The 16,761-nt window shown below is 42.1% G+C and overlaps 1 protein-coding gene across 1 annotated transcript; it reads right to left on the minus strand.

Moving 5' to 3' along the window:
• Positions 1-3,164: 3,164 nt before the first annotated feature.
• Positions 3,165-11,973, minus strand: safb (scaffold attachment factor B). Its single transcript, XM_076275423.1, has 21 exons — positions 11,697-11,973; positions 11,006-11,093; positions 10,857-10,921; positions 10,565-10,762; positions 10,405-10,464; positions 10,260-10,299; positions 8,971-9,469; positions 8,536-8,582; positions 8,313-8,407; positions 7,716-7,865; positions 7,334-7,431; positions 7,200-7,255; positions 6,919-6,998; positions 6,684-6,829; positions 6,129-6,431; positions 5,226-5,375; positions 5,079-5,121; positions 4,890-4,978; positions 4,481-4,551; positions 3,814-3,868; positions 3,165-3,654 (listed from the first exon to the last, which is right to left on the minus strand). The coding sequence occupies exons 1-21, from the start codon at positions 11,862-11,864 to the stop codon at positions 3,537-3,539; spliced, it is 2,619 nt and encodes an 872-aa protein (XP_076131538.1). The 5' UTR covers positions 11,865-11,973; the 3' UTR covers positions 3,165-3,536.
• Positions 11,974-16,761: the final 4,788 nt, after the last annotated feature.

Consider the following 16,761-nt stretch of genomic DNA (forward strand, 5'->3'; position numbering starts at 1 on the left):
GCCTATGCTCTGCTTAAGGTCAATTTCCAAGAGATGATTTTATATTCTTCTTAGTCAACTTTAGCATGGGTTCAAAAACTTATGAGCCTAACTGTAAATTGGGGTTAATGAGGATTTACATCACTAAGCACATTTATCAAGTTCAAAAACAAAGTTAGCTGTAGAAAAGCGTATTTTTACAATGACATTTACAAGATGCAGTAATATGCCACACATACACATGCCATAAATATAACATTATTGAAGTGTTGATGGGCAGACATGGCCATTTTCTAGACCATTAAAAACACACAATGTGCTGCTGCCCTCTGCTGGCTACTGAAATGTGTTGGAATGAAAATGGAATTTGCTTAATTAGGATCAGGTCATCTTAGTCTTTAAATACATACACATACAGATAGGCTATGCTAAAAAAAAGACTTCCATCAGAGTCATGAGCAAGCAAGTGCTAGTCTATTGAGTGGGGGGGTTGAGTTTTACTTAACACCAGGGTTTCCATGGGTCTTAAAAAGTTTATTATAATAAACTTATTGGAAGTAATTATTATGAATTATAGTCCTTAACATTTGACATGCATTAAACTATTACGCATCAGACTTTAAATACATGTAAGTAGGTCTTAATTATGTTAAGGCTCAGTACTTGTACAATGGTCATTTAAGTTTTTTGGTGCCAGAGTGCAGTGTCTTTTACTCAGTACAGACACATCACAAACTAGATCAACATGCAAAGATTACTGATGTAAATGGGATAACCTGTATTTATTCTTTTTGCCTAAATCTGGGACTCCTGGGACTAATTTCTGGTAAGGGCATGAAGTTTGTCTTCAATTTCATTCATAATGGATAATGGCTTGTTGAAAGCCTTGCAGAAACCCTGGACACTCTTTGATATCAGTTCACTGCACCACTTCCTTCATTCCAATTCTGTGCTGTGAAAGTGTAGAAGTTTCTAATGTTACAGGAAAAATTAACATTTGCACTAATAAGTAAAGCCTGTGGACTACAGTGATGTCACATTGTATGTTCAAAGATGTCAAATATCTTTGTTAATATATTCAATTCTACACCAATATTTGCCTTGGGTTCTAATTAGACTATTATTTCTTAATTTTCTTGTCTACAAAGTGGAAGTTGTTGGCATTGATTGGTGCTGAATGATTCTTAACTGCTCTTCTGAAGGTCAGACATTGCTGACACTGACGCTGTCTCTCTGACACTGTGATCTGCAGCACCGGAGCGCCACAGGGAACTGTGCTCTCTCCAGTCCTGTTCACCCTGTACACATCTGACTTCTGCTACAACACCGAGTCATGCCACATGCAGAAGTTTTCTGATGATACTGCAATTGTGGGGTGTATCAGGAACGGGCAGGAGGAGGAGTACAGGAGCCTGGTGGAGGACTTTGTGCAATGGTGCAAACTCAATCATCTTCAACTTAACACTTCAAAGACCAAGGAGATGGTGGTGGATTTCCGCAGGTTTAAGCCCACTCTGCTACCAGTCCACATTGATGGGGTCAATGTGGAGGTGGTTAGCACCTACAAGTATCTGGGTCTCCACCTGGACAATAAACTGGACTGGTCAGCCAACACTGATGCACTCTACAAGAAAGGGCAGAGCAGGCTGTACTTCCTGAGGAGGCTGCGGTCCTTCAATGTGTGCAGTAAGCTCCTCAGGATGTTCTACCAGTCTGTTGTTGCCAGCGTCCTCTTCTATGCAGTAGTATGCTGGGGAGGAAGCACAAGGAAGAAGGATGTGGGGCGAATTGACAGGCTGGTAAGGAAAGCTGGCTCTGTAGTGGGAGCTGAACTGGAGTGCATCACTTCACTATCTGACAAAAGGACCCTGAACAAACTGATCAACATCTTGGACAATGAGTGTCACCCACTCCACAGCACTAATTTTAAGCAGAAGAGCCTGATCAGCTGGAGACTTCGCTCACTGCCTTGCACAACTGACAGACTGAGAAAGTAATTTGTCCCCAGGGCCATTGAACTGTTCAATGCCTCACTTAAGGGAAGAGGAGAGATAGACTTCTCTGCATAGTCTGTCTGCCTCTTCACCCCCTCCATGTTTGGTACTGTCTGTCCACTAGCCACTTGTACCACTGTCTTTATGCCTCACTGTTTGCGTGCTATATTAGCACATTAGCACATATGCATAACCCCCCCCTCCATGCCACAGCCGAACTGTGGCCACACTTATACATTTTCTAGTTAAATATATAGATATATAGACTTTACTTTACTTTATTTCTGCATTGTTGCACTGTTGGACTTACTCATTTGCACTATCACCATTGCACTACCACCATGACACTCATTCACACAGAGCACCTTAGAGCACCTTACCATACCTTACTATGCACAGAGAATCACAGGCTCAGTCCCTGCCTCAGTCATTGCAAGCGCCTCTGATTGATTAATCACCACTATGTGGATACTGTTTTTAGAATTTAGATTAAGTGTTAGTATAATTTGTATTGTAGTATATTTTTACATATTGTATTAAGTGTTAGTTAGTATAATTTGTATTTTAGTATATTCTTTATCTTCTACTGTCCTTACTGCTTAGTTGTGTTTTTATATTATATACTTTAATTACTCTTTCTGCTGTTAAAGAATGTGTTTGTGTTGTATGTATGCTGCTGAGACCTTGAATTTCCCCTGGGGATCAATAAAGTATCTATCATTATATGGATGGAAAAGAGGAAGCACAACTAACACAGCTCTACTGTTATTTATAGTGCTTATTACACAGGTTTTTACTTATTGAATGTTTTCCTTTAAGACTAGTTTATGTAACACTCATATTTATTCTGATAATATACATCTGCTAAACAAATAAATGTGGTATTTTCTGTGATCTAACAGTAGCATGTAATCCCAGCTTGTTGGTCAGATTACTTACTATGTAGTTTTGTCTGAGTATTTTCTTTTTCTTTAGCTTATACGGAGTGAAAGAACACTTTGGTAAGTAAGCTACTTCACTTTTGTAAGACCCAACCGTGTTGCTCTTGGTGATCGCAAGCCAAGTAATTAGGGGCTCTGAAAGAACACTGGAGTTCCACCGCTGGGTTCCGAAACACCTGCAACTTCTGCCAAATTCTTTCACTTTCAACTGATGTCCTTTTATTGGCAAATATACAATACGGACAACACATTTGTTGGTTTCTGAATTTATTAAAATGCATCCATAACACAAGTGACACACACAATCCATAATGCGGACAACAGGGTTCTCGCCCATTCCTGAGTGCCTCACCTGACTTTCACATCACACTTGTCACCCCAGAACACAAAAGAAAAATAAGACTATTGGAATGAAAGTTCACCAAAAAACAAAAATAAATACAATTAAAGGAAAACAGCAATATTAAAAACTCAAGTAGACATTCGTGTTTGTGAGGCTCTCTTAAGAGAAAGACAAAATTTATTTTTAAAAAAAGGGTCATCTGAAATTTACAAAGCCTGCGTACGCAATGTACAAGCTGCCAAGCAACACGATACTCAAAGAAATTACGGAAGTGAACAATTAATATCGACGACCAAAAGCTCCTCCTTGCATCCCACTGCCTTGCATCATCTGATTTGGCCGATTTAAGGCTCCAGAGATCGACTGCGACGTTCCTGTTTGCATATATCCACCACGACTATAGAGAAAAAATATATATACAGATTAAGACAAAGGAGAAAATCATTTTAAGGAGAAAATTTTAGGAAGAAAATAAGACTAAGAAAACAAAGCACTAACAATAAGACAAAGAGACTTCGAAAAATTAAAGAATCTAACAAAAATGAGTGTTCCTTACCTGGCCATTCCTCCTCTGCCTATATGAGTCTGACCAGGTATGCCCCGGTCTCCACCTAAACCACACCAGGGAAGTCATTGGAAAAACATTGGTCATGCAATCCATAGATTTCTCACAATTGTAGGGAAAAATATCGTTTGAGAATGTCTGCACAGATCCGAAAACACCTACTACTGATTTTACATCACTCTGCCCCTTGGCATTGCCGATCTCAATAGTTTATTATAGCTTTTATTTGAATTCTTCAATTCAGTTCAGTAAATATGCAATTTCTATTCATATTAAGAGTGAGATGGTACAACATGAGAGTTTTACAAAGATTTTTGAAGAATGCAGGTTTCTCACAACAGATATTATTTTTTTATCGAACACCCCTACAAGAGAGAATATTTCAGAGTAGCTTAAATCTAATGATCAAACCCATGGAGTCAAGAGGCTAGAGATCTCCTTAGGCATAAAATTATCCAGCACCCTCTAAAGTGAAATTCTTGGCAGCTTTGGAGGCTGTACTTAAGATTGTTCTACTAATTAAAGACTTTCTTTAACACAACATTCTAATTAGTTAATTCAGCGTTACTTAAAACTTGGGGATCAAATACAGGAGGATACATAACCAGAAAACATTACTAGACATATTTACCCACTTATGCAGTTTTCGTCTGAATACCTGTTTTTGGCTCACCTTGCCAGGCTCTGTCGCCGTCCATTTTGCGCCCAGCCTCCCAATCTCGGCCATCTCTGGAGGTACGAGACAAGAACAACAAGACAACATTAACTATCATAATACTGCATTTCGTCTCTGTATTTGTACTCTGCACAATGACAATAAAGTTGAATCTAATAATACATTTGTAGTCACTTAGATCTTCATGAGAAATTAATAGCAGAATAATTATTAAGCAGGCCATCCATATAAGACTAAAACAGTTGTTGACTGATGCGGTCTCAATGTCACAATAAGCTTCTGCTGCAAAGAAAAGGTAAACGCTATAATCTATCAGTAATCGAAAGTCCGCAATCTTTCAATACCACAATGAATGTCAGGGATATAATGCTGGTATGCAAGAAGTGTTCACCTTGGGTTTATACCGCCACCACGCTTCTCATATCCACCACCCCACGACTCACGGGAGTCTCTGGTATGTCGGTCACGATCTGAGAAGTGCTGTAGATAAGAGCAGTCACACACAGTCATTCATTTTCCTATTCATTTCACAAACAAGTAAATAGAGAAAGACATTTAGTAAACAGCTAGTGCTTCATACCTGTCCTTCTCTGTCTCCTACTATGTTTCGGGTACTGTCCCTCCTAAAGAGAAAAACATACCACCATTAATAAAAGGCAACCAGGGCACTTAGTACTGAGGAGAAAGTGTGAAGGCTTCAAATTCCAGAGCTGCGCAAGTCCCATACCTGTCCATGACCACGTCATCCTGGTAGCGCCCGCCACGTTCCCTGTGGTCGAAGTCCTGATAACGATCCTGTCTGTTGAAATCTGAGCGTCCGTATCGGTCATCCATGGCCATTCGTTTTTCAGGCCATTCGTCTTTCCTGGAAGGAACCCTAATTAGAGCAACAACGGCAATGAATATGTGACCCACCACCATGCAATACAGTACACAATATAGAGGCTCAAATAGAGAGCCAAGGTCATTTGTTGTTTCATGTGGTTTGTGGAATGCCAATTGGTTTGACACAAGGGATCATCTCATCATCATAAATGAGAAATTGCAATTTAATGGAGTGTGTTCCAGAAGTCATTTCCGAGTTCCAAGTTGGAATTTTTTACTGCCAACCCCTGAAATTCAAATTGGATGAATCTCACCAACCCAAACCTCAAAATGCAACATAGTATCAACAATGCTCCAAGTAATCCTCTGATCACGTTTAATTCACATAAACGCGATTGTCCAACCTTGATCAGTCGAAAATGTTTGCATGCATGGCATGGCAATACCTATTAATTAATGCATTGCCATCAACTGGTCAAAAACTAGTATCTCAAACAATGGTTGTTTCTATGACTTTTAAACTGGAACACTGTCAACTTGGTGTGACATTACTCCCAACTCCACATTCTGAATTCAGAGGTAAATAGAACTCAGCATATAAAATACTGTAGGTTTAGCTGGCAAAACTCATTCCATTGATTTAACTGGAAGTGGTAAACGTTCTACATAGCGATGGCAACATCATGCAGACTACAGTATCCCAACAAACCGCTGTGAGTCAATGATAAAACTACTCAACCTCTGTCCCATAATAAGCAGACAACAAATCTGCCATCCACGTCGCTGCCACAAGGCGGGTGCTTACCTGCCGTCCATGTCGTAGTGGCGTTTGAGGGGTCGGCGGTCCTGCTCGAAGCGCAGCTGCTCCTGCTGCCTGCGGAGCTCCTCGCGCTCGCGGTGGATGCGCTCCTGTTCGCGCCGCCGCTCGTACTCCACGCGAAGCCGCTCCCGCTCCAGGAACTCCCGCTCCATGCGGTCCGCGTCCAGACGCTGCTTCTCTACCTCCAGCCAGTTGCGCTTCCGCAACAGTCGCTCCCGCTCCTCCCGCTCCCGGAACAGACGGATGCGCTCACGCTCCGCTCGGCTGTCGGTGGGACGTTCACGATCACTGGGAGAGGGGGATCAGCCAAGATTATTATCTTAATAATTACCCATAATTATGACCCAATTAAACATCCTCTCAATAGCAATAATGGCAGAGAAAAAAAGCCACAGACCAGTGATTGGCAATTATATTTAATCATCAAAATTAAATCTCTAAAGACTGAGGACATACAACTCCCTTGAGCACTATTCCCCTTTAAGCCCCAAGTTAAAAGCTATCTGCCTGTTATCAAAGAGAGAATCATGTTTGTTGTACCCAGAATGCCTGCGTCTCTCCACCTCCCGAATCTCCCTCTCGCGCTGCCTCTGCCGTTCCCGCTCACGCTGCTCTTTGATCTGGTCAAAGGACAGGATGTCTTTCCGGTCCTTGCTGGAGGACTTGCGGTCGCGGCTCTTAGTGCTCTGAAAGAGAAGGCCACATTTCATGACCGTCTTCTAATGCAGACCTGGCCCACGGTAGGATAGTTTGACTCCGCGTAAAGGACACATACCCTCTCTTTGCTCTTGGTTTTCACGCTGATGACGGGCTCTCCTTTGGATTTGTCCATAACCACTGTCCTCTCATCCCGTCCTGGAAAATAAATCAATAAAAATCAGGAGGAAAACCATAATCGCAAAGTTGTGAACTATTGAAGTATACACCAAAGACCAGCAAACTACATGTAACCTTAAGGTGCTTCCACATGTCTGTCTATGTTTTTCTTTTGAGCATGAGTGCAATGTCAAGATTTGACAGAGAGAGAACCACAGTGTACAACAGAATAAAACTAACCTTTTCCGTCTTTGCCTTCCTCCGACTCCTCGGTCTTCTCATCCTTATTGTCAGTCCTTCAGAGGCAACAAAAAATATGAGAAAAGAAAACACACAAAACAGACACAAAACAAAAACAATGGAAGAGAACTCACTTTTCAGACTTGGAATCTGTGGAATGACGACGGTCGCTCCCAGATTTCTTTGCCTCGCTTTTCTCTGCTGGTTTCTTACCGGCAGGCTCATTCTTGGCCTGCAAGAAACATTAGGTATCATTGACAGACAAACAATATCAAAATGAGCTTTTAAATACTTTTTCATAGCGTTTCTTGGAAAAAAAAAAGAAAAAAAAAAACAGATTGCTCACAGTGACATTGCCATTTTGTGGATATTTGGCCCAACAGCGATATAACTTTATATAACTTTCATTCCTCTTAATTTCAATTTCAACTCTGAAATATGAATCATCTGCAGCAGGACATCCCAATGATCAGGTGGCCTTCTTAAAGCACTGCAAATGTAGGCAGATTCACTCACCCTCTCCACCGAGATCATTCTCCCGTGCAACTCTGTCCTGTGCAGGTGGCTGATGCACTTGGTGGCCTCGTCTGTGGAGCTCATGGTGACGAAGCCATAGCAGCGGGCGCCTGGGCTTTTGGCATTGGTTACCACTTTAGCACCAACGACCTGGTGAGAGATTAACCACAATGAGAAAAGAAGAAATAAGATTGCATTGTTTTGACTTGTCTATATCCTGCTACGGTTAAAAAGATAAGCAACCAGTTTACCCATGCATGGATTAGACCAAGAACTAATCTATGAGTACATTTCAATTAAAGTCTACCATTGATAAAAGCTTTTTTACTAGGCTTCACCCGTGTATGGTACATTGGCCATCTTTCCGTTAAGTCTTTTACCAAGGATAGCATAGAAGTTTGAGGGGTCTTTTATTCCATACACTGACTTAATCCCAACAAAATGATTGAAATGACAACCTTTAGCCAGTAGATTGGCCCATGTTTAACATTGGAGTTCAAGGCTAATGCTCAAACAAAATGAACAGGTTGAAGATTAACTGAGAACCATGGTTAATTTTGCAGTGATCAATTTATACATACACAGATGTCAACCAACCTTGCCGTATTTGCTGAACAAGTTCTTCAGATCTGTTGCTCTTGTGGTAGACGATAGGCCGCTAACCCACAGATTTCTTCCACTACCTGCTGGGGCTAACCACACACGCACAGCATGATTGGAGTGAAATTAATACTTCATGCTGTAACAGAAGTTATAGAAAAAACTGGGGTGAGGTAGACATACTGACAATTAAGATATAAAAGAGGACAAAAACGCAAACCTTTTTCATCCTTAGACTCAGGCTTGCTAGTTTTTTCATCATCAGAACTAAAGACAGAAAAACACACTTGATGAATAGGAGGTAAGTCTAACAGCGTTTCAACCTGGCAAATCATACCCACCTTTTGCAGACAATGACGTCAACAATGTTGTAGTTTTACTGTTACTTGTGGGATTTAACAATGATGGACAGGCAAATTGATTTTTAAAAGCCTCCAAACAGGCTTGGGGCAGTCAAGGAAATTTGCAATGCATTACTTAACGAAGGGGGTGTAGGGTAGGGTAGAGGGAGGGGGTGACAACAAAAATGAGAGCTTGAGACGGAATGCACAGGCCACTACATCTCCCAAGAGCACCAAAAAACGTGTTAACAAAAGGAACCAATGTAACAGACATAGCCATTTTGTTTTTTTCTAGTAGACATAAAACAACAAACCTCTTTTTCTGATCATCACCCTCAACAGAAGAGGACTCTTTCAGTGCCGTAGCCTCTGCAGCAGACTCTTCTGTCTTCGCGTTCTCATTCTTGCTCTCGGCTTTACAGCCCGTTTCTGAATCAACAGTGCCCTCAATGTCATTTGAGCCTTTCTCAACAGCACTAGCCTGAGTGCTTTCAGTTTCTGTTTGAGCGTCCATGTCTTCTTCGTGGATGACTTGATCGTTCTCGCCTTGTGATTCGGCCTTGTTAGACTCGGCCACGTCCTGTTCGAGATCGCGAGACGCCGTGGACATTTCTCGCTCCGTATCGACGGCCTCATCGGCCGAGGTACCGAGGTCGCACGCATTGTCTTCCTCAGGAACGTTGTTCTGACTGTTCTCGACGGAAGCTTGCTCCTCTTCAGATGGGCGCTCTTCTTTAAGGGGCTCTGACTTACAAGACCCGGCTACTTTCTCATTTTCTACGGATTTAACAGGAATAGAATGGTACAGAGTTTAATTACTTCTGAAACACAGCAATGGTTAACGTGGAACTGGCAAGGCTGGAAAACGTAGTGACCCTGGACTCTGATATCAATATGCAATGAATTTCACACCTTATGAAGAGACTGGAAACACCAAAGGAACAGCATAATCAACTAAATTTCTGACAAGGTCGCCCTAAGCAGTTCACCTGGTCCAAGAAAGAGATGGCAGAAAAGCCACAAGGCAGCAGCATGTAGAACGAGTTGAGTCCATCTTCATTTTGTTTCAAACTTCATGAGAGTCCATGATGTGATGAAACTTTGCAATGTCTTTTCACATGAAGGTCTTTTCTGTCTTTCCATGATGTATAAAACCAAGGAGTCCTTTAGCATCATTTTGAATGCATAAACAGAGTCCGAATAAGGATTTGACAATCTTTTTTCCATTGTACATTTCGCTTGATGGACGTCCACATCTTCTTGTCTTCTCAAGGGAACCTAGAAACACTGCACTTCACCTGCAACAACCGGCTGACCTCTCCAAGTTACTCACTAGACCACCAATTGCTGGCCATGTGCATGACCTTCAGAAATGAGTGTCTCAACCAGACACCAAAATATGCCAATCATACTAACAAGTCAGACCGTATCATTTTTGCTTGTCCATCCGGTCATGCTCAAAACCAGCAATTAACTTTGGATTTCCAGTCTCTTTCTTTAGAAGTCCTAGATGATAATACTATGTTCAGGGAGCTGCTGTGAGAACTTATGGCAAGCAGGAAAAGCCTGCAATGAAACATATCCAAAACCTTGAAAACAGTACCTATCTCTTCTTGAATGCCTTCCTGCTCCCCGTCTTGCTCCTATGAAAAAGAATGACAGATGAATGGGGGACGACAAGCACTAATGATACTTCTCGCAATACAACACCATAACTAAAGTCAGGAGTTGGAGAAATGAATACTTGCCTGTTTGAAAGACTTAACATCATTATCTTCAGCAATATCCTCCTCCTTGAGCTCCATCTCCTTTGAGGGCATAAAGTGCACAGTTGTATTATGATGACTCAAAACAGGAGACACGAAATGGCTGAGGCTAAAACAACTGACAGTCAATACTTCAACACACCTCGTCATTTTCGTTTGTTGGTGCAAGGATTTCAGAGTCTTCGTCTTCATGGTCTTCCTCTTCATTGCCATTTTCTTCATTCATGTCACAATCCTGGTCGCCTGCTGTAATGCCATTGTCTATGTCTGCCTCATCCAGTACATTCATGTCCCTAAGGTCCATTTCCTGTAGACTGTCCATATTCCCATCAGTGTCATCCTGAAAAGAATAAAAGTCCTTCTCTTACAAATAAGATACATCCTTAGTTATAATCATAGCATCAGCTTCTATCAACATTTTATCGAAGTCACACCTGCCCATCTCCTGAATCCTCTTCTAAACCACATTCTTCCGGTTCATCGTTCTCCTGTGTTTTCCCTGCAGAAAACCCCAATGCAAGATGTCAATTCACCATCACCATCATATATTTACACCAACCAGTTTTTTTTTCTCCAACGTTACCTTTTGGCGTCCTTTTTGGCGTTTTCTTCAGCGTCCCTTCAAGTGGGACGACAAACTCATCCGGATTTCCACCCTCCTCTTCAATAGCCTAATGCACGTGCAGAGAGAATGTAGAGATAATATAATGTAAAGTGTGTTTTGAGCTTGAATACCTTGACAAACAAATTTAACTGACAATGTGGACATTTCCTAATGGGCTGACAATAATCCATATTCCCGCCCTCATATTCAACATTGGCTGAGATTGAGAACACACTGTAATCTGTGATTCGACACTAGCTAGCGCTATACCGTTAACGTTCGGGAAATGGCTGCACGCTGTTGTTACATAATGTTATGAAATACTGTTTTGACTCCTATAGTGCTAAAATGCATCTTCCATGGGCACGCTATAAAGCTTATCATTATACACCACGTCGATTTCTGAAAATTACCACTTTAACGGTATGCAGCACTGCATAAATCAAACATCGATTCTCGCTAGCAGCTAGCTAGCAAGCTAGCGTTACCCTATAAACCCAACATGTGCTAGCTGGTTTGCTAACGAGACGACTTGTTGACTTTGTAAGCTAGCTTACAAGCAGCATTTACTCGCCTCCACACTTCGATTTGTCTACAGTCACATGAGTAAGATGGTGATTTCGTCATCACAGTTTCTGTTCGCTTAAATCAGTTCAGACATTAGCTCTACCTTTTTCAGTCGTTCAGATAGCACGCTCTTGTTGCCGCTAACGTCCAGGTTTCGCCTTTTCAGCTCTGCCTTCAAGTCAATAACTCTGAGCTCGGAGAGCTTGCGAATGCCGGTGCCCTCCTGAATCTCGCCGACCGCTGACTCCACTGTCGCAGAATTTTCAGACATGATTGAAAATTACTCTGACAGCAAAGTGTAGACTACTATTCACGCCACTTCTAGTCAAACTAGACCACGAAACCAGACGGTGAGCTCTAAAATGGCGTTCGAACACACTTGCAAATACGCAGACTGTGCTTAATACGCATGCGTTAACTAAGAATCGGCGCAGACTTCAAACTTCAGGCATGACAAATGCTCAACACCGCCATCCTCAGGTCACTTGACCTACCACAGTAAAATCCATGGGCCCTGACCAAAAAGGGAAAAAAAACACTGTTGGTGACTGTTGGTGACGGCAACAGTCAAGGTCTAGTTGTGATTCTATAAGACCCTTTCAACAATAAAAACAAAAACAATGCTTGAACGTTCTATTTGGGCCCCAATCTACTTCCTCTGCATTAAGATAACATATGGAATGTTAAAAAGGAAGTCTTGTGGGGCCAACTATGATGCTGATAATGGAACTCTCTTGAAAGGGTCCATAATCCTCCATGTGTAAGGGAACTGATATGCTAACCTCTGCATAGTGTAAGTTAAGTTGTAGGCCTATCATGACTTTTACAGTATAGGGGACAGGACGATTGAAACACGGGACGAATTAAACAATCCAGTTTTCTCCGATGTAATGATAGACCGACGTCCTAGAGCATGTTAACCTCTTCTATCAGCCAAATATCTTCCTAATATTGTAGTTTAACATTTTCCATCCCATAAAATGATTATGCTTGTTAATGAAGCTAATTTAAATACATAATACCTTATGGGTTTAGCTCCCTCCTGACACATTAGGGCTCATGCTAGTCAGTGAGCACTTTTAGGACACTTGTTAGTGCATTCAGCGCCCAGTCCTTGGGTGTGCTTTGTGGTGGAAACACCAAAAGCTGAAGACAGGTAAAGTTTAGTATCGTCCACATAGCAGTGATAATCAAATTCATGGGAACGAATGGTCTCACCCAAGAAAGTGTGTAAATAGAGAAAAGAAGGGGCCCAAATCCTGATCCCTGAGGCACATGTGCCCTTTAAGGTAGAATTTAAACCAGTCAAGGGCTTTCCTAGACATCCCAGTTCAGATAGTGTAGAAAGGAGAATGTCATGGTTAACAGTATCGAAGGCTGCAGATAAGTCTAGTAGAATGAATACTAATGACTTAGCCACTTAGATGAGGACTTAGCTACTCTCAATGCTTCGGTCACAGACAGAAAAGCAGTTTCAGTAGAATGACTCTTGAAAACAGACTGCATAGGGTCTAGCAGGTTGTTCTGATATAGTAAGTCCAAGACTTGCTTGAAGACCACTTTCTCCAAAAACTTTGACAAGAAAGGAAGAAGGGAGATAGGTCTGTAAAAACAGGAATGGTTTTAGAGGTGGTGGCAAATGATACATTTTCCATCTTTATCCTCCTTGACTGGTTTTTCAATAGTTTTACATGTGGCTAGGGTCAGTGTCACTACTGGTAGCATAAGCCAGTACCTGGAGCCTACAAATGTTGCACAGGTAGTCCAACTCCTCCAGAATGTGGCAGAAGGCATTGATACCATTGACTGTCCCCCCACACTCCCCTGACTTAAATCCGATTGAACACCTCTGGGACATTATATTTTGATCCATCCAACACCGCCAGGTTGCACCACAGACTGTCAAGGAGCTCAGTGATGGCCATGTCCACATCTGGGAGCAGATCCCACAGGACACCATCCACCGTTTCATTAGGAGCATGCCCCGATGCCATCAAGCATGTTGGGGCCATACGAACTACTGAGTACCATCATGGGTTGCTGCGCTGAAATTCAAGCAAAATGGACTTGCCGCGTCATTTTTTCTACTTAGATTTTCGGGGGGTCTTTGAATTCCGTCCTCTGTGGATTGATCATTTTCATTCCCAAATAACGAAGTGGCATCCTTTTGTTCCTAACATATTACCCAGTCCATATCAGTTTGAATCCTACCTCACAGGATGCTCGTTTAACGTATCATGGCTTGGACAGCTGTTCGCACCTCACCATCCCACCACAGGGGTCCCCCAGGGCTCAGTACTGGACCCCCTTCTCTTTGCTATCCACACTACTTCTTTGGGACAGATTATCTATTCGCACACCTTCTCATACCACTGCTATGCAGATGACACACAGCTTTATCTTTTCTTTCCACCTGATGACCCCTTGGTCTCGGCACGGACCTCGGATTGCCTCTCAGACATATCTACATGGATGAAGGCACACCACCTCCAGCTAAACCTCTCAAAAACCAAACTCGAATGCCCTCATACAGGCATATATGCAACCCCCTGACCGTTGCGCTCTTCAGACAAACATCGTCTAGCTCTGCCATCGGTATGCTCAGGTCAATCCAAACTTTTTTCATCTGTTGTTCCTCGTTGGTAGAACGCGCTACCAGTTCCTACTAGAGCAGGGACATCCCTCTCCATCTTCAAAAAACTCCTGAAGACCCAGCTCTTCAGAGAATATCTCCTCTCGTAGCACTACTTACAACTAGCTAATTCTAGCACTTACCACCTGACTTGACTGTATAAAAACAGCACTCACTGATGCACTTTTTCCTATTGTACTCTACCTTTTTGAATTGTTTTAAATTGTTCTAGAATTGAGAGAAATTGTTGTTTACCAGGTTGTAAGTCGCTTTGGCTAAAAATGCGTCAGCCAAATGTAATGTAATGTAGATATCCAGCATGATGTTTTTTCCCCATTGAGATCTGATGTGTTTTATTTTTTAAAGTGTATCATTTTTTTGAGCAGTGTATAGTCAGAGTTAAGGTTTGCTCAGAAAGAGAAGGTGGTAGAATAAGAATTTATTGATGTAGGTAGTTACTTCCAAGATATAGAACTAGATGTACCGCAGAGCGGTACAAAATATGACCGCCGCCCAGTCCAGCACATTTTTTCCACAAAAATAAATCACGCTGAAAGGCCTATATGATTCTAACTGTCTCACTAAATTGCATTAGCCACACTCAATTCTCACTGGTATCTGCTAGACAACAAGTACCAAAACATAATTAGTTCATAGATTCCACATGTAAAATTCATTTTATACAACCCCACCCCCATCCTGCCTGTTCATAATTCTGAGAAATTCTTGAATTGTGTGCATGTGTGCGTGTACACGTTTATGTTTATGTGTGTGGGTGTGTGTGTGTGTGTGTGTGCGTGCTTGTGTGTTTGCCTGCGTATGTGTGTTTGTGCATGTGCATGCATGCGTACATATGTCTACTGTGTTTTTTTTTCGCATGTCCAAATTTCCGTCAATGATTCCCGGGACACTGAAAGACCGGGGTAGACGAAACTTGGTGGGCATGTAACCCCATATGGATAGCATGGAACCATCGTTTTTCGTTTTGATCTGTAGCCCCCCCGCTGGACTGCACCCCCCGAAAGGAGGGTAGGGCAGACACAGTTTTCTGTGAATATCTCGAGAACCGTAAGGTTTAGGAGGACCATTTTTTTTGTATGTTGATCTCAAGGGGCCATGTCAACCCATTCCATAACCACTCATTTCATGTATAGTGCCACCTAGTTAAACACAAAAAAGTAAAAATGAGGTGTTGTAATCGCAGGTATCTGTGACCTAACATAGTCAAAACTGCACAAAATTGGAAGTGTAGGATCATTATGACACCCTCTGAATGCACGCCAAGTTTCGTGGAATTCCGTTCATGGGGGGCCACACAATAAATTAATTTATGTTACTATACACCAACTGGCCTGTAGGTGGCCGGAGACAGTTTTCTGTGAATATCTCGAGAACCGTAGGGCCTAGGAGGTCCACCTTTTTTTTGTATGTTGGTCTTAAGGGGGCATGTCAACCCATCCCATTACCACTTATTTCATGTATAGCGCCACCTAGTTAAAAATTAAAAAGCAAAAAATTAGGTGTTTTCATCACAATATCTCTGGCTGACATGGTCAAAACTGCACGAAATTGAAAGTGTAGGATCATTATGACACCCTCCAAATGCATGCCAAGTTTTCCCGGGACACTGAAAGACTGGGGTACACGAAACTTGATGGGCATGTAACCCCACATGGATAGCATGGAACCATCGTTTTTCGTTTTGATCTGTAGCCCCCCCCCCCCCCGCTGTACTGGACCCCCCGAAAGGAGGGTAGGGCAGACACAGTTTTCTGTGAATATCTTGAGAACCGTAGGGCCTAGGATGACCAATTTTTTCCATATGTTTGCCTCCAGGGGTCATGTTAACCCATTCCATGTGCACACATATAAACAGATACACACGCACACACATACATTCACAGTAATCATACGTATGACACATACTCACACAGTAGACATATGTACGCATGCATGCACATGCACAAACACACATACGCAGGCAAACACACAAGCACGCACACGCACACCCACACACACACCCACACACATAAACATAAACGTGTACACGCACACATGCACACAATTCAAGAATTTCTCAGAATTATGAACAGGCAAGATGGGGGTGGGGTTGTATAAAATACATTTTACATCTATGAAATCTATGAACTAATCATGTTTTGGTACTTGTTGTCTAGCAGATACCAGTGAGAATTGAGTGTGGCTAATGCAATTTAGTGAGACAGTTAGAATCATATAGGCCTTTGAGCGTGATTTATTTTTGTGGAAAAAATGTGCTGGACTGGGCGGTGGTCATATTTTGTACCGCTCTGCGGTACATCTAGTTTTCTTAGACATAGTGGCCATATTGGAATCTTACCAGATTATACTTGATGCCTCGTATATTATTGAGTATGTGATGACTGTTCAAACTTTGAAATTGTTTTTGAATGATATTTCTATCATCAATAACAATAGAGATGGTCTAGGGGTCACCAAATGGCTGACCGCGGTCCGAGTCCGGACCCTGACGTGATCCTAACCGGACCCGGACCAT

Source organism: Alosa pseudoharengus, unplaced genomic scaffold, assembly GCF_046254945.1.
Source record: "Alosa pseudoharengus isolate Yale_2024_CS ecotype anadromous, Long Island Sound unplaced genomic scaffold, YU_APseudo_1.1 YU_APseudo_1.1_scf_11, whole genome shotgun sequence".
Lineage (NCBI taxonomy): Eukaryota > Metazoa > Chordata > Actinopteri > Clupeiformes > Clupeidae > Alosa > Alosa pseudoharengus.

Bases quoted from the DNA above. Each gene is read 5' to 3' on its own strand.
- safb (XM_076275423.1), bottom strand. From the start codon at position 11,864: ATGTCTGAAAATTCTGCGACAGTGGAGTCAGCGGTCGGCGAGATTCAG. The intron at 6,432-6,683 runs GTACAACAAACA...CCCCTCTCCCAG, and splicing joins GAGAGACGCAGGCATTCTGG to TGATCGTGAACGTCCCACCG. The intron at 3,869-4,480 runs GTATTCAGACGA...GGTGTGGTTTAG, and splicing joins GCAAGGTGAGCCAAAAACAG to GTGGAGACCGGGGCATACCT.